General features: G+C 38.9%; 1 protein-coding gene across 3 annotated transcripts in view; it reads left to right on the top strand.

Moving 5' to 3' along the window:
• Ctnnal1 (catenin alpha like 1) overlaps nt 1–20,564 on the top strand; it is a 54,443-nt gene that overhangs the window by 8,292 nt on the left and 25,587 nt on the right. For all 3 annotated transcript variants that reach the window (XM_090330396.1, XM_090330395.1, XM_090330397.1), the window contains exons 2-7: nt 5,180–5,369; nt 11,017–11,201; nt 13,612–13,731; nt 14,208–14,297; nt 15,515–15,685; nt 18,915–19,115. In XM_090330396.1, the coding sequence (XP_090186522.1) occupies nt 5,180–5,369; nt 11,017–11,201; nt 13,612–13,731; nt 14,208–14,297; nt 15,515–15,685; nt 18,915–19,115 (957 nt within the window). The remainder of the gene's footprint in view (nt 1–5,179; nt 5,370–11,016; nt 11,202–13,611; nt 13,732–14,207; nt 14,298–15,514; nt 15,686–18,914; nt 19,116–20,564) is intronic.

Genomic DNA, 20,564 nt, shown 5'->3' with positions numbered 1-20,564 from the left:
TGCTCACTTTTCTGGCTCATCTCAGCCTGTTCTAGAATATTCTTTAGATCTGTCTGCCAGAGCAACTCCAAGTTGCAGTGTTCCATTTAATATGTGTCCTATTTTTTTTTTCCAGAGTAGTTGTTGAGGTTTTATTTGGTTTATTGCCATGCACCAAACACTTGCATTCACTGTGCTTCTCTTTATCCTTACACTTAATCCTAGAAGATATAAGTGGCATCATAGTCATTAAGATTGTAAGCTTGCTGGACACGTGGCTCATGCCTGTAATCCTAGCTACTCAGGAGGCTGAGATCTGAGGATCAAAGTTCAAAGCCAGCCAGGCACAAAAGGACCTGAAATTTTTATCCCCAATTAACCTCTAGAAAACAGGAAGTGGGGCTTGGCCCAAGGGTAGGATAGTAGCCTTGAGCTGAAAAGCTCAGGGACAACCCCCAGGCCCAGGGATAGGGTGGTATCCTTGAGCTAAAGAGCTCAGGAACAGCGCCCAGGCTGAGTTCAAGCCCCATGACCCACCACAAAAAAAAAAAAAAAATTATAGGCTGCCTTCTGGTGGTGTGACCTCTTGACATTTTTTTTTTAAAACACTGCTTTTCTTTTTTTCTTTTTTTTTTGGGGGGGGGGAGTACTGACACATTTGTTAGGCAAATGCTCTACTGCTTGAACCATGATTCCACTCTCCTTTGCTTTACTATTTTTCAGATAAGAGTCTTGCATTTTGCTCAGACTGGCCTTATGTTACAATCTTCCTGCCATTCCTTCTGCACAGCTGGGATTACAGATGTGTGCTACCATGCCTAGTTTATCCTTTGAGACAGGTGCCTGGTGAGGCTTGTTTTCCAGATCAGAGATGGATGTCTTCTAGCTGTCCTCATGTGGTAGAAAAGGGACAAGAATCTCTTGGGGATTTTTTTTTTTTTTTGGCCAGTCCTGGGCTTGAGCTTAGGGCCTGAGCACTGTCCTTGGACTTTCTCAAGGCTAGAGCTCTACCACTTGAGCCTCAGCACCAGTTCTGGCTTTTTTCTATGTATGTGGTACCAAGGAATTGAACCCAGGTCTTCGTGCGTGCTAGGCAAGCACTCTACCACTAGGCCAAACTCCTGGCCCTGGGAATTTTTTTTAAATAGGCACATTAATCCTGTTCAATAAGTTTCCACACTTATGACCTAATCATTTCCCAAATACCCCGATTTCTAATACCATCACACTAAGGGGCAAAATTTCAATTTATGAATTTTCAGTGTGTAATAAATACATGAATTTCACTCTAGAAACACACTTCCTGATCTTACTCTCCTAAGTAACTAGGTTTACAGGCATGAGCCACCATGCCCAGCTTCATTCAAGTTCTTTTAATTAGGAATTCAGGAAGGATTCTAGAACACTCTTGTCCTTTGGTTGGAGGTCTCAGGACCTTGCTAGATGCTGGTCAGTCTTAATCAACATGTGAGCTTTTCTACAGGGCTGTTCAAATATCTTCATGACATTTGTACCTGGCTTCCTCTATAGAGAATAATATTAGAGAATAAAAAATTAGTAACTGCAGTGACTGCTGACTTGCCCTTAAGAGTCGTGCCTAATAGGGACTTTTACTTCCTCCAGGTGGAAATGAGCAACTACATTAGCCTGCATTTAAGGCATTGAGACTGACACTCTGTTTCTTGAAGGATGGAAGAGCAAAATCTACCCTATTCCAGTCTTTGGTTATAAATGATTTACTTCCTTCCCAATGGCCTCTCCTAAAGCCCAGATTCAGGGATACTGGCCCCAATCTAGCCTAGATGCTCTTTTTCATGTGTTGTTTCCTAAGTAGAACTCTTCCTTAGCTTCACTTAGGATAACACTTTTCATTAAAGGAAAAGTGGAGAGGGTAGGAAATGTAGAATAGATTGCTATACACTTACATTAAAGAAGAAAACAGGAAAAATATGGACCACTGATTTATAGCCATTTGAAATCTACTGGAGCACAGGTTGGGAGTTTTTTGATTAACAATTGTCCTGGGAATAACTTTCAATCCCTCTTAGGAATTATCTTGAGTTGTCTTTTTTTTTTTTTCATGAGATGTAGTCCTTATTTTTAGCTGCATAGTAAAAATCACCTTTTCATTTTGTTTTATCTGTTACTTCCAATCCAAACTGGGGAGGTTTCTGCCAACCTAATTGTCTTCATTTTGCTGATTTCCTCTGAGTTATATTAAACTCAGTATCCTAGGCAAAAGCCATACATACAAGTCTTTAAGCTTTTCTCTAACTTGGGCAGTTTCTGGGACTGTAGAAGGACATCTCTAGGCTTCTTAGGAAACTTGTTCAAAAATGAACAAGTCTGGAGCTCCCCCTTCCATCTTTCTAAGATCCTCATGTAAGATTTTGTGGTCACACCCTTAGCTTCATCTTTAGATCACCATTTCTTGACAGGGCCTGGGATTTCATCTTCGCCTGGGGAACCATTCTTCCTTTTATCAGGTGTGCCATCTGGTTAGGAATGTTCCAAGCAGCAAGTTCTGGGTTGTTTTTACTTAAGTGTTTTTCCACCCCAACTTCTCTCTATCTGCTCTTACATTCTTATTAAGCAGCAGAAATAAACCATGTAGAACCCTGAAATTTTCTTAGCTGGATCACCCAGTTCATTAGGTATACTTTTTCTCCTTCCCATATTACTAGATGATATTTTACAGCTAGAAAATAAGGATTTTTTAAAAAAATATCTGAGACTGGGACTTAAACTTGATACTTTGTTGCTTTTGCTCATTGGCTAGCCTCTACCAACTAAGCCAAGCTTCCAACCCCAGGACCATTTTTTTCCCCTCCAATTTCTGGTGTGATTTTTCTCACATTCTTTTAAACTTTTACCTGTATTCTTTCCTATTATTGGAATATTGATGCTTTTCCAGAATCCATAGAATCTAAGTTCCAATAATATTAACTAACAGGCTTTTGGTATGTATAATACTAATGTTACGAGAGGTTGAAAGGTTTGGTTTGCTCCTTTCTACCAAATGGAGACCCAGAACCACCAGATACTGAGTTTGATCCAGTCTAGATCAAGAACTTCCTAGCTTCCAAAACATATTGTAAGTAATATGTTTCTGTTGCTTTTAGATACTTTTGGGTATTCTGTTGTGGCAATACAAACTGATAAGACAGCTTCCCCAAAGTTATCATGCTTCTACCAAGTTTCTCCAATACTCTCATTTCTCTCTTTCTTTCTTTCCTTCTTTCCTTCCTTCCTTCTTTCTTTCTTTCTTCCTTTCTTTCTTTCTTTCTTTCTTTCTTTCTTTCTTTCTTTCTCTCTTTCTCTCTTTCTCTCTTTCTCTCTTTCATTCTTTGTGGGTCATGGGGCTTGAACTCAGCGTAGGCACTGTCCCTGAGCTTTTCAGTTCAAGGATACCACCCTACCCCTGGGCCTGGGCACTGTCCCTGAGCTCTTCAGCTCAAGGCTACTGTTCCACCTTTGAGCCAAGCCCCACTTCAAATTTTATAGAGGTTAATTGGAGATAAAAATTTCAGGTCCTTTTGTGCCTGGGCTGGCTTTAAACCTTGATCCTCAGATCTCAGCCTCCTGAGTAGCTAGGATTACAGGTGTGAGCCACCATGCCTGGCTTCTCATCACTTATTTATTTATTATTTTTTTTGCCAGTCCTGGGCGTGGGCTCAGGGCATGAGCACTATCCTTGGGTTTTCTCAAAGCTAGAGCTCTACCGCTTGAGCCACAGCACCCCTTCTGGCTTTTATCTATGTATGTGGTACTGAGGAATTGAACCCTGGTCTTTGTGCATGCTAGGCAAGCACTCTACCACTAGGCCAAACTCCCAGCCCCTTCTCATCACTTTTAATCACCTTTCAAAGCGTGGTTTCAAGCCTCTTTCCTACAGTAGGTTTTGTTACAGAATTGCTTCAGATCCAGGTATCAAAGTCTATATTAGTTATCTATTAATATAGGACTACTTACTCCAAATTCATTATCCTCAATCAGCAAATATTGTTATTTTATAGTTCTTTGGGACAAGCATTCTGGAATGGTTTGCCTGGAAGTTGTAGCTTCAGATCTGTCATTAAGTAGTCCATGGGCTTGTCTAGGGTTAGAGATTTTGATCCTAAGTTCAGCCATCTGCTGTTGGCAAGAATTTTCATCTCTTGATTATCTGTTGGCCAGAAGTCTCATTTTCTTACCTCGTGTTGCTTGAGTGCCCACTGTGACATGGCAACTGACTTTTCACCCACTGTAATTGATCACAGAGAAAGCACAAATGTGATGGAAGTGACGATGTGGTGTAAGACCCTCCTGAAGTACTTCAGGACTTCCACTTTAGTGTGGATGCAAGAAATGAGTCCAGCCCCAACTAAAGGGAAGGAAGACAAATACATTTTTAAATTACTAAAGAAATTATGTCAGCATCCTGCTTGAAAACATTTTGATGATTTTCTGTAATTGCAATAAAAATGCTTCTTTTTTGTTTTGTTTTGTTTTTTAAAAACAATGTCTCACTAGGTAACGCAGTCTGGCCTTGAATTCACAATTCTCATGCTTCATCCTCTTGAGTATTGGGATTATAAGTATGGACCACCATACCTGACTTCAATATTCTTTTCTTTTTTTTTTTTTTGCCAGTCCTGGGCCTTGAACTCAGGGCCTGGGCACTGTCCTTGGGCTTACTCAAGACTAGAGCTCTATCACTTGAGCCACAGAATCACTTCTGGCTTTTTTCTATGTATGTGATACCGAGGGCTTGAACCTGGGTCTTCGTGCATGCTAGGTAAGCACTCTACCACTAGGCCAAAATCCTGGCCCCATGGCTTTTTCTTTTTTTAATTTAATTAAATTTATTTATTTATTTATTTTGCCAGTCCTGGGCTTGAACTCAGGGCCTAAGCACCGTCCTTGGATTTTCTCAAGGCTAAAGCTCTACCACTTGAGCCTCAGCACCACTTCTGGCTCTTTTCTATGTATGTGGTACCGAGGAATCGAACCCGGATCTTTGTGCATGCTAGGCAAGCACTCTACCACTAGGCTAAACTCCTGGCCGCGTTTTCTTTTTTTTTTTGTTTTTTCTTTTTAATTTTATTTTTTAATTAAAGAATTTATTAACATTGATTTTTACATCATATTTCAAATGACGTATTTAATAAATGATATAGAAATACAATTTAAGCAAGTTGCTTTTATTTTTTATTTTCAGATTACAACACTTATTAATCATAAAGATAATACCAAAAAGTCTGATAAAACTCTGCAAGCGATTCAGCGTGTGGGACAAGCTGTCAACTTGGCTGTTGGAAGATTTGTTAAAGTAGGAGAAGCTATAGCCAATGAAAACTGGGATTTGAAAGAAGAAATAAATATTGCCTGTGTTGAAGCTAAACAAGCAGGTATGTACATATATTTTGAAGAGATAATTTTATTGCTTTGGATGAATTATTATCATTCTTACTATTTTTGACCTGCCTTGGATCTTAAACTCAGAAGAGCCTGTCCTTGAGAATGCTTTACCACTTGAACCACAGTACCACTTCTGGCTTTTTGTATCTATGTGGTATGAAGGAATCAAACCCAGGGCTTCGTGCATGCTAAGCAACTATGCTATGACTAGGCCAGACTCCAGGAACACCATGAATTATTTTTGCTGTATTTTGAGTAAAAGATCTGTACTATATGTTAGCATTTGACACTGGATGCCTAGGACATTAAAGGCCTTGATTAATTTTCAGGAATAGTGAAGTTTCCCCTGACTCAAATACGAAATCTGGAACAGAGGACTCTTTCACTGTTCTGAGTAATGGTGTAGTGGACCTCAGCATTTAGATGGAAGGTACTGAGAGGTGTAAGGCCTACCCTCTGCCCTTGAGGAGTATGCTAGCCTACTTCCTACCATGAAGGGAGCAGAAATAAAATTTAGTATGTACCCATACTTTATAATAAAATCACCATTTATAGACAAATCACCATGACTTCAAGTTTATGATGCTACTACCATTTTGCACAGTTTGTGTCACCTAGGCATTTCAGAACCGGAGTGTTTTGAGGGCAACAAATAGTTTAGCTTTGTTGAAGCATCATTTATTTATTTAGTTTTTGAAGATGAGTTACTGAGTTCTGATCATATACCAGTCATTCTTCTTGGCTGTAGGGATATAGCCTTGTACAAATCACCCAAAAGACTGCCCTCATGGAGTTTGCATTCTCATGAGAGGGACAGACCACAAATAAATGAATAAAATTTATATGTCAAGTGCTGATCATGATCATGAAGAATAAAATAAAGTAGGAATGGTGGTGCTTTCTCAACTTTGACCCTGTGATATTTTGAGGGAATAATTTTGTGCTGTGAAGGGCTGTACTGCACGTTGAAATGATCATTGACATTCCTAGCTTCTGCCTGCTAAATGCCATTGGATCCTCTCTCCCCTATGTGGCAAACCATATTATCTTTAGGCATTTTTTTTTTTGCAAGTCCTGGGCAAGCTCAGGGTCTGAGCACTGTACTTGGGCTTTCTCAAGTTTAGAGTTCTACCACTTGAGCCGCAGCACCACTTCTCACTTTTTCTATGGATGTGGTTCCAAGGAGTCAAGCCCAGGTCCTCGTGCATGCTAGGCAAACACTCTACGAGTAAGCCAAATGAATGAATGAATGAATAGAAGCAGTTTGAGAGAAAGTTGGGGATGAAGGAAGGGAGATTAATATGAAGCTTTTGCAATAAAAACTGGTAGGCCAAGAGAGTAAAACAGGGTTATAAGGTGCAGGAAGAATGCACAGCATATTCATTAAGTGGTAGACTAGCTGGAATATGGTTGTTAATTAAAAGTAAGGGGAGGGACATGGCGTTGACTCTTGGGCTTTTGTCCATTTGCTGGATTGGAGAGTAGGTTTTATGTGGGAACTAGGGGAGGTAGCTTTATTCTATTTATAATTCATGTTTTTCTTATTTTTAAACAGGATACAGAATTATTTGCAATAAAAAGGCCTGCTCCATGAACCCATTAAAAATAAGAGATGAACGTAGATGTAGTAGATGTTTGGGCAAACATGATCATTTTAATTAGGCATGAAATTTATCTTTGTACTTCCTGGAAGGCAAGACAAAAATGTGAGAAACAAAGGGTTATATAATTCTCATTGTTTGCTGAAAGGAAACAGACCAGCTAGTAGGAGGAGAGAATCTTTTTTTTCCTGACCCCGAACTATTACTGTGGGCACTTATAAAACAGGCATTATATAAGGCAGTGGGCAATGCCAAAAATACAGAACTGTTTTTCATATTATGAACATAAAAGGCAGAAGATGAAGATTGGAAATAGAAAGTCGAGGATTCCAGAAGATGAGGAGTGAAGGGCCACACGGGTCCAGCTCACCCTGTTTGCTTCATAGTGCATCACTGTGCTCGTCTTCTGGGGGGCAGGGAAGGGGGGAGGGAAGGAAGAAAGGAGGAAAGGGGAGGGGGAGAGGGCTGGCCGAGTGCCAGGTCCAACATAGATGGGATCTTCTGGAAGTCACTAGATGTAATGGGTCCGCGTATCATCTCTCCTTTGAGACTCCCTTCCTTTCGTGAGCTGTGCCTTCTCTGGTTACTCAAGGAAGAAAAGGAGAAGAGTGGCTTCTGGAGGCAGCCCCTCCATATCCTCTTTAAACACATGCACATTTAAGTCATTCCTGAAATGTTCCTGGTCCAGTCAGCCCTTACTAACCATTTTTCCCCCCTCTCTGCAGTTTACATTTGAGAATGTAAAGTAGTGATAAAGAACTAGAGCTTACCCAGAACTAGTAGCTCACATCTGTTACCCTATCTACTCAAGAGCCTGAAATCTGAGGACCCTGATTTCAGCCAAGTAGGACAGATAATTCTAAGAGACTCTTATTTCCAGTTAACCTTAAAACAAACAAATAAACAAATTAAAAAAACAAACAAAAACAAGTGGAGCTCTGGATCTAATAGTAGAGTGACAGCCTTGAACAAAGGAGCTAAGGGAGAATACGCAGTACCTTAGTTCAGACTTCAGTGCCAGCAAACAAACATGAACAAGACCTAGAGGGCTGGGAGTTTGGCCTAGTGGTAAAAGTGCTTGCCTAGCATGCACAAAGGCCTGGGTTTGATTCCTAGGTACCACATACAATAGAAAAAAACCAGAAGTGGTGCTGAATGTTTGCATGATTTTTACTAGCAAGAAATATTTATACTGTATGTTTAAAAAAAGCTTAATAAATATTTGTTTGACTATCTTTGAGCTTTTATTTTAGGACAGAATACGAATTAGTTGTTTATAGTACATTAGAAGTGATCGCTGGGTTCGATTCCTCAGTACCACATATATGGAAAAATGGAAGTGGTGCTGTGGCTCAAGTGGTAAAGTGCCAGCTTTGAGAAAGCCCAAGGATAGTGCCTAGGCCCTGAGTTCAAGCCCCAGGACCGGCAAAATAAATACATAAATTAGAAGTGACAACCATAAAGTTATGACAACTTCGCACATGTTCAGGGAACTAGTTTCTGAATAATCTGTTAAGAAAATATTTGGTCATTGTTGGCAGAGCTGGCCCAATGTTACCATCCACATACTTATCAGTAAGATGTCTCTAGTTCAGTTTGAAAAGGCAAAAGTTAAACAATGTCATATATGCAGACTCCTACATAATATCTTTGGTGATTGAGAACTAAAGGAAAATTTAAACATATACCAATGAAACAGAGGAAATATTTATTCTTTCAGCTATTGCTAAACTGAGACTTTTCTTCCTGCCCCTTTCTGTGTAAATTAAGATTTAGTTCTAACTACTTTAGTTTTTGTATACTCTGCCATAAAAACTGTAACATAAAACTTTGTATTGCTGCATAGCAATCTGACCCTGGTTTGGTAACATAAGATCCCAGAGGTTTATTTGCAGTTTCTGAGTGTGGGGAATTGGAGTGGCTCCCTTGGGTAGTTCTGGGTCAGAGTATCCCCTGATTGTACCAGTATGTTAGTTGGGACTCAGTTATCTATTGGGACTCAGTTATCTGAAGGCTTGTGGCAACTCCTTCAAAGCTCCTTCCCATAGTGTAGGCAGGCTTCACTTCCTTGCTGGCTGTTCCTCACCATGTCAGCCTCTCTTATGTAGTAAGGATTTCCTGTGACCTGGGAGTAGGCTTCTTTCAGAGAGAGGGGGGGAGAGGAAGGGAGAAAGGAGAGAGGGAAAGGGGATAGGGGAGGGGGAGGGTGTGAGGGAGAGGAAGAGAGGGAGAGAGAGATAAAAAGTCTGTATGAAGTCTGCAGAGGGGAGAGAGAAAAAGAAGCCATGGTGTCTGTGTGTGTGTGCGTGTGTGTGTGTGTGTGTGTGTGTGTGTGTGTGTGTGTGTGTGTGTAAAAGAGAGAAAGAGAGAGAGAGAGACAGAGAGAGAGAGAGAGACAGAGAGACAGAGAGAGAGAGAGAGAGAGAGAGAGAGAGAGAGAGAGAGAGAGAGAGAGAGAGAGGGAGAGAGAGGGAGAGAGAGGGAGAGAGAGAGGAGAGCAAGGTGACTGCCCCAGGGTTTTATAACCTAGTCTTGGGAGTGACATACCAAGGAACAGCACAGGACGTGCGTACCAGTAGGTGGAGCTCTTTTGGAATGATCCTGGAGACAACCACACACTTTCCATTTTGGTAAAGCTTAGCTATTGATAGTATACACAGAATGCCCAAATCGGCACTATTGGTCCATATTTAGTGGCTATGTGTTCTGGATTCCTGTGCTATTTAAAATTCCTGTTGTCTGACCTTGAGTATATCATCTCCTCCCTATGCCCTTAAGATTTGGTTAAAGTGACTTAGGTTTACAACAGTGAAGCTACTAGTTTTTGTCTTTTTATTATTGGTTACATACTAATTTTTCTGGTTTCTTTGCAGTTTCTTCAAATTCGTCTTCCTTATATTTCAGTGGCTACCATCCTCAAAATCTTTAGTATATCATATCCATGACTGAAATACTAACCTGGCTTTAAGGCCATCCTTTCCAGTTAGTTTATTCTACATGCTTTTGATCCTGTGGTCTGTCCATTAAAATGTAAATATGTTTAATTAGGATTCTTTCCCTAATGTCTACGACATTATTGTATGTATATAAATAAATCTGACCTTTTTTTGTTAGAAAATTGATCATTACTTACAGTTTCATTTAGGAATTAAGCATCCCATTGAACACTAAAACCTTATTATTCATTTTGTTAATAATTTTGTTAACTGGAATAGTTATAATGTGTTCTCATCTTTTAGGAGAGTAAACATTTGTTTTGCTTTTTGATGAATAGTTGCCATTGTAGAAATAAAAAGGTATCCAACAGAGAAGGAGAGTTTCCCAAGGATTAGAAATACATTTGGTAGAATAGGTTTCCAACAGAGAAGGACAGTTTCCCAAGGGTTGCAAGTATATTTGGTAGAATTCTGTGTGCTGGGTCTAAGAAAGGGTTAGGCCTGGATTTGAGTTCTTAGAAGTAGGTTTTTGTTTTATTTACTTCTCTCACTCGAAATCCATGATGGTAGGCAGAATTGCTCATTGTTTCCACACAGCCCCACCTCCTCATTTCCATCTGGGACCCCTCATTGAAAATATCCTCCTTTGGGTCCAAATCTTTGTTTTTCTGTTTTCTTTAGGTATCTGTATACCCAAGCTCCTTTAGGTTGTAGTGATTTCTTCCTAATTTCTTCAGCCCAGCCCAGCCCAAGCCTTAGCCCCTTGATACTGCTTCCTGTGAGATATTCTGTGGCCCTTGACTCCTAGGATTTTTCTTCCCATATTGCAGAGTAGGAGAGTTTTAGATTGTGTGTTAGTTGGCCATGCTCCTGGAAAACAAGCTGTATTTTTCAAACTGGGTGGAAACAACAGTTTGTCATAATTCTGAAGAGTGTGCTCTTATTTTGTCCTTTGCAAAGTCATCTGAGTCTTCAAGAAGGCTGAAATTCAGATCTGAATTTTTCTTGAGCATGCATGTTACAGTCAAAATCAGAAGAATGTCTTTTTTTGGTAAGTGGATTTTTTTCCCTTTCATTTTAACTTTTCCCTTTCTTGTTAGGAGAAACAATTGCAGCACTTACAGATGTATCCAACATGAATTCAGAGTCTGATAGCCAGATCACAATTTTTACAGACAAAACAGGAGTCATAAAGGCTGCAAGACAACTTCTTTCTTCAGTGACAAAAGTGTTGTTGTTGGCAGACCGAGTAGTCATTAAACAGATAATAACATCACGTAGTAAGGTATGTGCTTTGCTGATGTTGCTATATTTTTGTCTTCCAGAATTGTTGATAGTGCTTTTTAGACAGATTCCGGATAATTTGGCAGTGCATGTCTGGAAAATTGTTTATGATGATTGTTGTCTCTAGTGCTTCATCTATACTTGTTATTCTTAATTTATGAGTATACAAGATGTAAACTTTCAAATGCAAATAATGTTTCTCAAAAAAGTATTATCTACTTACTCATAGTTATTGACAAAAGCTTTAAATGTGTACAGTTGGGAAGAAGAGCTAGCCCCATGTTCCTGTGTATAGTAGAAACCTAGGTGATAAAAGTGCTGAGTTCATTGTACTTTCTTTTCCAAGTCAGAGAATAACAGTACATATGCTTAAGGCTAAAATAAACCATCTGAAATGATAATATGAACAATTACACAATTTCTATATGTAGATGTCCTAAATTTTTCTTCATAACTGGAAAACTTAAAGGATTTACATTCTTCTAGTCTAAGACACATATAGTCTTAAAGATGATGATCCTGATGTATGGTCATCTGGCTTCCTTCCTTCCTTCTGTCCTTCCTTGTGCCAATACTGGTGTTAGACTAAGAGTCTTGTGCTCTCTCACCTTTTCACTCAAGGCTAACAATCTACCTTTTGAACTATACTTCTATTTCTAGCTTTTAACTGGTTAATTGGAGGTGAGGGTCTCACAGACGAATTTTCCTGCCTGGGTTGGCTTCAAATTTCCATCCTCAGATCTTAGCCTCCTAAATAGCTAGGAATATAGGCATGAGCCACTAGCACCTGACTATAGTTTTCCCTGAATGGTTCCCCAGGCTAGGAGGTAGGCAGTCAGCCAAGGAAGGAATTGTTTCATAGGGCTCCAGGATGGAACTACCTGGTAAATATTGCCTACATTGAAAATATATAAGTTTAAAGAGAATCACCAGTTGGAGCAGTGGATCAGGTAATGCCAGAGGAAAGAAACAACCTTCCCCTTTTTTGAACTGTGGTGACTCAGCTCAGTATGGCAGTCTGCCTTATCTGTGTTAATTGCCTGTGCTTCCTGAGCTGCCAGGGCAGGTTGAGGTGCCAAATATTCCTCATTTCCTCACTAAAGATAAGTAAACACAGGATATCTTTTTTTTAAACTTCTCTGTTTGACTTAAATGAATACATATACTATGGTATTCATTTTAGAGAAAAGTGTTTGAAAATGTTTCATGTCTATTGTTTTTTCTGTGTTAAGTAAACACAACATTACCTGTTGGCTTTTCTACAGATTCACACCCCATCCAACTCCCACTGTCAGGAGCTTTTTGATAATTAGTTTACTGAACATAGGCAGTTCTTGACTGACCCAAAATGATTTCCGGTTTTTAAGTAGCAAACCTATTTTCATTCCCCATTCTTTAGAGGACCTTCCTTCCATTTTCCTCAGAAAATTCCTATTCTTCCATTTAATCCTGGTTCACTGAAGTGTCTACTTTATCCTCTCTGCCTTCTTAGTCCCTGAAGTTTCAACTGCTGTATTATTATTTCCTCTTCTGTTTCTGTAACAAAATGCCTTAAGTTTGGTACTTTATAAAGGAAATACTTTTTTTTTTTTTTGGCAGTCCGGGGGCTTGAACTCAGGGCCTGAGTACTGTCTTTGGACTTTCTCAAGGCTAGAGTTCTACCACTTGAGCCACAGCATCACTTCCATTTTTTTCTATGTATGTGGTACTGAGAAAGCAAACCTGGGTCTTCATGTATGCTAAGCAAGCACTCTACCAGTAGGCCAAACTCCTGGCCCTAAGTAGATACTTTTTTAGCATACTTTTCAAGATGAGGCACCCTCAACTGCTTAGCCTATAGTGGGAACTTTATGGCAGATGGCATCACCATGGTAAGAGCACATGGGAGAGAGATCAAATGATAAGACAGAAACCCAGAGAATGGGGAGGGGCTGGTGTGATCTTTCAATAACAGCCCAGTCCTATGAGGACTACATTCATTCTAATGAAGGTAACCTAAGTACCACCACTCATCACATCAATATGGGAGACCAAATTTCTAGTACAAGAATCTATGGGGGACACACTCAGACTATATCCAACCATAGCGAGGCCAGCACAGTCTCTCCTTCTTTAGACTTGACTAAGAAAATGATGTTATTTTCTTAATTATTTGATCATCTATTGAATCATTTTGACAATTTTTCTTTTAATTTTCAAATAAGCATAATCCTCCTTACCCTACATCAAGCCAATCCTTAAATAGTTTTAATCTTTGAACCAGATTCTGCTTCCTTGATCTCCTTTGTCTTTTTAGTCTTCTCTTTGGCTTTCCTTTAGAATTTCCCATTTTCTTTCATTCTACTCAGCCTTGAAAGTCTCAGTCCCTTTCTTCTCTGTCACCTAATATTAAAATATTCTGTATTTTGCAGGTTCTTGCAACTATGGAAAGACTAGAAAAAGTAAATAGCTTTCAAGAGTTTGTCCAAATTTTCTGTCAATTTGGCAATGAGATGGTGGAGTTTGCACATCTAACTGGAGATAGACAAAATGTATGTATTTGCCACATTGTATAATCTTTACATAAACTCATAATTTTTAGTTTGGATGGAGGTGTAGTTGTTTTTCCAACTGCTTGGTGTGTGGTTATTTTGTATAAGGGTTTTATAAATAAACCAGTTTACAAACTGATTTCTTTGTCCACATATAACACTTCAGTATGTTCCCAGTGGGAAAACTTCTGGAAGGCCCAATTCAAGTCCTTTCTCTTTTATAAGCCTTTCCACCTGACTCTATCAAGGTTCAGCCAAATGAACTAAATTATCACAGCATTCTTAGAATGTATGTCTCTTAGAATTTATGTATCATTACCTAAATTGAAGCAGTGAGATTGTATAAAACTATTCCATGTCGTTTTTTTCTTCATTTAACAGTGTTACTAAATTTTGGGGTTTTGTTAAAAATTTTGATTTTTCAAAGGATTGGATTGCTATGTGATCAAAGACATAGATTTTTTTTTAATTTAAAGGATTTGAAAGATGAAAAGAGAAAAGCAAAAATGGCAGCAGCTAGGGCAGTTCTTGAAAAGGGTACAATGATGCTTCTAACTGCTTCAAAGGTAAGAAGGGTTTTGTTTTACTATGTTGTAACTGATGATTAGAGGGCCTAATCAAAAGCATCTAGATTGTTCACTTTACATTTTTAAAGAGATTAAAGTACTAGCTAAGAACCAACACCTAAATAGTCACATCTCAGTGATTTGTAAGAATGCTAAACTCTTCTATGTGCCTATGAGGAACTCTGATTTAGCATCTAGGCAAAAGAGGGTAAAGCAAGTGCTATGAGGACAAGTCTATCTATCAGTCTTGGTCACTCCCTGTAAGACTTTGACAGTCCCTCATGGAGCTAGTGTACTTGCTCTAGAAAAAGCTGGACAAGTTAGGATTAGCTAAATTAATGGTGGGGTGTGAATCAGAATCAGCTCTTTGGTCAGTAAATCCATACCTTTACTTTCTTTTCCTATTTTTACAAAATTATTCATCAAGAGCTTATATTTTCAAATAGCATTTGGCCAGAAAATTTATGGATTCAGGACTGTTTTATTAGCAGTTTATTTAGAAGTTTTACCTGAGATTATTTAGTTCTCTGTTACAATCAGTGTACCTATAAAAGCAGAGACTTCTCAGAAAACTTTGTGTCTGTGTAGTCCTGGGGTAGTTTGAGTGGTTTTAATTTTAGCTCAACAGTCAATATTACGTATTATCTTATGCATTTTTTCTTTATTCTTTTTAACTTCATGCATGTATAAGGCACACCTGGCACTAGTGGTTCACCTTTGTGATCTATCTATTCAGTAGGCTAGCACCTCCAAGGTTGGCAGTTCCAGGCCCACCTGAGCAAAAAAGCCCATTAGGCTTCATTTATTTCCAAAATAACCAGTACAAAAAGCTGGGCTGGGGGCATGACTCAAGTAATCGAGTTCCAGCCAAACAAGCATGAGGCCCTGAGTTCAAACCCCATTTCCAAAATAACTAGATAAATAATTTTAGTCACGATGAAGTTATTTTTTTCCACAAAAAAGTTTTAGGTAAAATTACTATTAAAGTATAAAGATCTGGTTTTACTCTGCATTTTTTCGCTTAACCTTGCTATCGCTTTTTACTCATCCTGCTTCCACTTTAGTGAAGAGAGGCAGCGTGGGGAGCCAGGGATCCAGGAGATTTGGGTAAAGAACCATTTTTATTAGCATGGAATGTTCTCTATATGATTTTATGTGTTACTATATGGACCAAATACTAAAATAAAATGTAAAAAAAACCCTCATTTGTCTTGAAGACATGTCTCAGGCATCCCAACTGTGAATCGGCTCATAAAAACAAAGAAGGAGTATTTGACCGAATGAAAGGAGCATTGGATAAAGTCATTGAGATTGTGACTGACTGTAAGCCAAGTGGAGAGACAGATATTTCATCAATCAGCATATTTACTGGAATTAAAGAATTCAAGGTAAGGGGACTGGGAGTTTGGCCTAGTGGTAGAGTCCTTGCCTAGCATGCACAAAGACCCGAGTTCGATTCCTCAGTACCACATGCATAGAAAAACTGAAAGTGGTGCTGTAGCTCATGTGGTAGAGCATTAACCTTGAGGAAAGCCCAAGGACAGTGGTCAGGCCCTGAGTAAAAGCCCCAGGACTGACAAAAAAAAAAAAAAAGGAATTCAAGGTAAGAATTGAGTGTGTTTTGATGCTTTTCTTGCTATTTTAAAGGGAGCATTATTATATAGTGCCCATATTTTTGTATAATGATGAAGAACGATGCCTTGTAAAAACAGATTTATCTCTTAAAAGCAATGTCACATTATAAACATGATGATCAATAATTTTGGTTAAGTGTTACATTTATTTTTTTTTTTATTTTTTTTTTGGCCAGTCCTGGGCTTGGGCTCAGGGCCTGGGCACTGTCCTTGGAATTTCTCAAGGCTAGAACTCTACCACTTGAGCCTCAGCAGCACTTCTGGCTTTCTCTATGTATGTGGTACCAAGGAATCGAACCCGGGTCTTCGTGCATGCTAGGCAAGCACTTTAACCACTAGACCAAATTCCCGGCCCACTAAGTGTTACATTTATAAAAAAACACTGGTATTTGGTTATTGTAGCTACCTCTGGCTCTTTTCACTCTATGGTTTGTTGGTAGTCTCCTGTTTAGAAGGCTGTTTCCTTCTCATGTTTTTGAATAATGTCATATCAGCCATGGGTATTACAAGCAGTAAATCATTTCATTAGAATTCTTACTTCGGCTTGTAATAGGAGGAGGTAGTTGGAGACAGTAGCAATAAAAATAAAAAGGCTGCAATAAAAAAATTTTATGACATGAACTCCAAGAAAAAGAAACAAGACATTTTTCCATTTTAAAATAATGAAAAAAAATAGAAAGGTTTGTGCTCTAGCACTTTGATCTACCTCTCCACTTCTGTTATTAATTAATTAATTAATTAATTATTTGGTGGTTTATTGGAAAGTCTCATGGGCTTACCTGCCTGGCCTGGCTTTAAACTGCAATCCTCAGATCTCAGCCTTCTGATTGGCTAGGATTACAAGTATAAGCCACCAGCTTATTGTTAGCCACACTGAAGTTTTTGAGTCCTTATTTTGTGCCATCCCTGATTTGAGTGCTTTTTAACATATGGGTTCATATACTCCTCATAAGAACTATTGTCATTGTTCTTGTGCTGTGGAGGTGACTGAAAGGCAGACATAAAAGTAGCTTTCTGGCTAAGAAATGGTGGGACTTAACTGCAGCCAGAATCAGAATTTGAAGGAAGATCCTAGGAAGTCATCTATTATACCATTGTTTAGGAAAGCCAAGGTCCTGGAGAGTTATCTAATATGCTAAATGATACCCAACTCTAGCAAGCAGGGCTGTAATGGTTTTCCTTCTATTTTCCTGACTGCACATGAACGTCTATTTCTGTGAAGAAGGTTAAAGGTGGAACTGGGTGAATAATGGAAACAATGTTTCTTTCTATGTCTATGCTCTCAATAAATGTATTATCTTGTTAAAATCCTAACTTCCCTTTTAGGTGGATATAATTATTTGCATTTTGTGAGGACAAGAGGCAGTGGGTAGTAAAACTCATTTGGGGGCTCTATATTCTTGTCCACTTATTCAGATTGTGACCTTTCAGCTATGCCCCTGAGTAAATGGGTGAATCTTAGGAAATATAAATAAATAGGTTTTTTAAAATCCCACAATATGGGCTGGAAGTTTGGCCTAGTGGTAGAGTGCTTGCCTGACATGCATGAAGACCTGGGTTGATTCCTTGGTCTCACATACATAGAAAAAAAAGCCGGAAGTGGTGCTGAGACTCAAGTGCTAGAGTGCTAGCATTGAGAAAGTCCAAGGACAGTGCTCAGGCCCTGAACTGAAGCCCAGAACTGGAAAAAAAAAAAAAGAAAAGAAAAAAAAAGCCCCACAATATTCTTCTAGGTTGCTATTTGAAAACTTGTATATGTTCTCTCTAAAAGGAAAATAAAAAACAAAAACAGAACCCTAAAAAGAATAAGTGGTAGTGTGAAATCCATATGACTAGATTTTTATATTTCAATTATATAAGCTCTTAAATTTTCAGATCCTCATTGTCAATGCCATAGTTGTTATCCATGTTTATTCTTAGCTTAGAAAACATCCTGTCTACTTAGAATGGAGAGATGACTGGATACTTGGACCAAGAGAAGTGGTGACAGACTTCTCTAGATGGCCTTCCTAAACTTTGGTGTTTTCATGATTCATGTTTAGACAGGTCACACATAAGAATTAACCTGAAATTTTTGTGACAGTGCTTTAAAGTGCAAACAAAATATAAGCTGTTCTTGTCAGAACGTTCATTGTGGCCAGTGGCGAGCTTCTTGCCTCTTGGTCCAATAATCCTGGGTGATCTGTTTCATGGACTGGAGGTTAAAGTTGAAGAAGCAAAGCAGATCTTTGAAAGCTGAGAGAGAAAGAGACATAAGTGGTCGTGTGTTTATTACACATTTGTAGAACTCTAAACACAGGATGACTGAAGCAAAAGATAGTATCAGAGTTCATGAGGGGAGATAGACTGATCTAGATATGTGTGTATGAATGATTTTGTGCTAGAAGTTAAAGTTTAATTCTGGGGCAAGACCTAAGTATAAACTGAGGTAGGATCAAAGTTACATAGCTCTTCTGGTAGATGTTTGGACAAGTGAGATGCTGTTGGGAATATAAAAACAAAATGTAGAGAGATTAGTCAGATGACTTGAACAGTTTTTGTTGAGATAGTTGAGTCAAAGTAGATTCCTTTCCCAGTGTATTTTTGCCACCACACCTTCCACCCTCATCCCCCACCAGCCTCATGTTATATTTGGTTATAACATATATTTCAGGACTTTGCCTACCTATTTTCTCAGGTGCAAATCATTTACCTGGAGGCTAGTTTGTTTTCCTTCCAGTTCTGTGTGACGGTTTTCTCTCTGCTTCGTATTCCCTGATCTCCTAGAAAATGTCATTATGTTAACAAGTGTGGACTGAGACTTTGTATTGCTGTTGATGACTCTTGAGCACTGTCTTCCTGGGTTTCCGCAGAATGTAGTTATCATTGTAGGTGTATTTTCTTTCAACCTAGTAAGGAAATTGCTAGTGGTTTTCTGGGTTTTGTTAGCCTGTTTTGGTTAGGTGAGAGTACTCATGTGGATGTATGTCCTTTTTGTTCTCAGATGAATATTGAAACTCTCCGGGAGAATCCTTATTTTCATTCCCAAGAAAATCTTTCTGGGACCTTGGAAGCCATCTTGGAGCATACAGAGGACTTCACTGATTCTGCCTATACAAGCCATGAGCACAGGGAACGCATCTTGGAACTGTCAACTCAGGCAAGAACGGAACTGCAGCAATTCATTTCAGTGTGGATCCCAGCTGTAAGAAATGTTTTGTTTTATTTTGTTTTGTTTTTTCTGGTGGATCAAGGGGCTTGAACTCAGCCTGGGCACTGTCCCTAAGCTCTTCAGCTCAAGGCTACCACCTTACCCATGACCCAAGCCCCACTTCCTGTTTTCTAGAGGTTAATTGGGGATAAGAGTCTCAGGTCCTTTTGTGCCTGAGCTGGCTTTGAACCTTAATCCTCAGATTGAAGCCTCCTGAGTAGCTAGGATTACAGGCATGCTCAGCTAAGAAATGTTTTTTTTTTCTAATGGTTCTAAGAGATGTGGTTAAGTATGAACTTAACCAGCATGGGGCGAGAGTAGATCTTCCCCTTTCTTCATCCTAACTAACTGAAGTATCTTCACAGTACTTGACATTTCTAGCCCTACTGATTCTTCTTATGGTCCAGGGTTGAATTATATGCTGCTATCACTCTTTTGTCCTCATTCTTACACCAGACTCACTTCTGTAATATTCCTCTCTAAGATGCTTCTTCAGGGTAAAGAGCATAGAAGTAGATCCATACTTAAAAGTTCTTGTGATCTGAATTTTACTACTGGAGCCATTCAGATGTGAATAGTTATTCTGAGGACAGCTAAGTTAATGCTTTTAAAACATTTATTGAGGCCTAGATGTAACAAGAACAAAGCTTGATCTAGCAAGCAGGTGAAAGATACTTGTCCTCTATACAGATTCCTGGTCTAAATTGGTGAAGCCACTTCTTGGACCTAAAATAGGGCTGTTCTGGGAAACTAGTTGAATGGGACTGGTAAATGATGATGGGAAATGTGTTCCCAATCTCACAATGGATACAAAACAGAAGACAGGCCTGAGACATGTCTCTGGCACCTTTTACTGCTTAGATTTAGGCTATGCCAGAAAGTATTTCACATGGCTTACAGTGCACAGCAGGGGTAGAAAAAAATCTAAAAGTGTTTGTGGCTGAGATTTTTGAAGGAAGTGGCAATTTACTTCCTGGTAACTAACCTGAATCAATGAAGAGTTGATGCAAATCACAAATAGCTCACGTATTGTATTGACATTAGAACAGGGAAAGCACTCAGACTGATATGTGATCTTGCTCTAGAGTAGAGTGGTATAAAAGAATTGAGCATATTTTGTGCATAATTTGAGTAATCTGTGTGATAGTCTGAGGAATAAATTGATTCAGTGTTAAAGTCTAAGCTAACATTGAGTTTTGATTTTCTTATGGTGGAATGCTATGTTGGTTGTCTGATTCTATCAGTACTTCAATTTGCAACACCATCCTTCATAAGCACTCAGATCTCCAGTTCTGTTTGCCAAATGTACTTTTCATTTACTTTTCCTCCAACAGTTATTACTGAGCATCTTTTATATGTCAGGCCCCAGAAATATAAAGCTGAATCAGATAAAAATAAATCATTCCTTTCAATTATTTTACAAGGTAGAAAAGTCTAGAAAAA

The sequence above is a fragment of the Megascapheus bottae genome, chromosome 3 (assembly GCF_031878675.1).
Source record: "Megascapheus bottae isolate mThoBot1 chromosome 3, mThoBot2.hap1, whole genome shotgun sequence".
NCBI lineage: Eukaryota > Metazoa > Chordata > Mammalia > Rodentia > Geomyidae > Megascapheus > Megascapheus bottae.
This window is presented reverse-complemented; position numbering and strand designations above follow the sequence as displayed.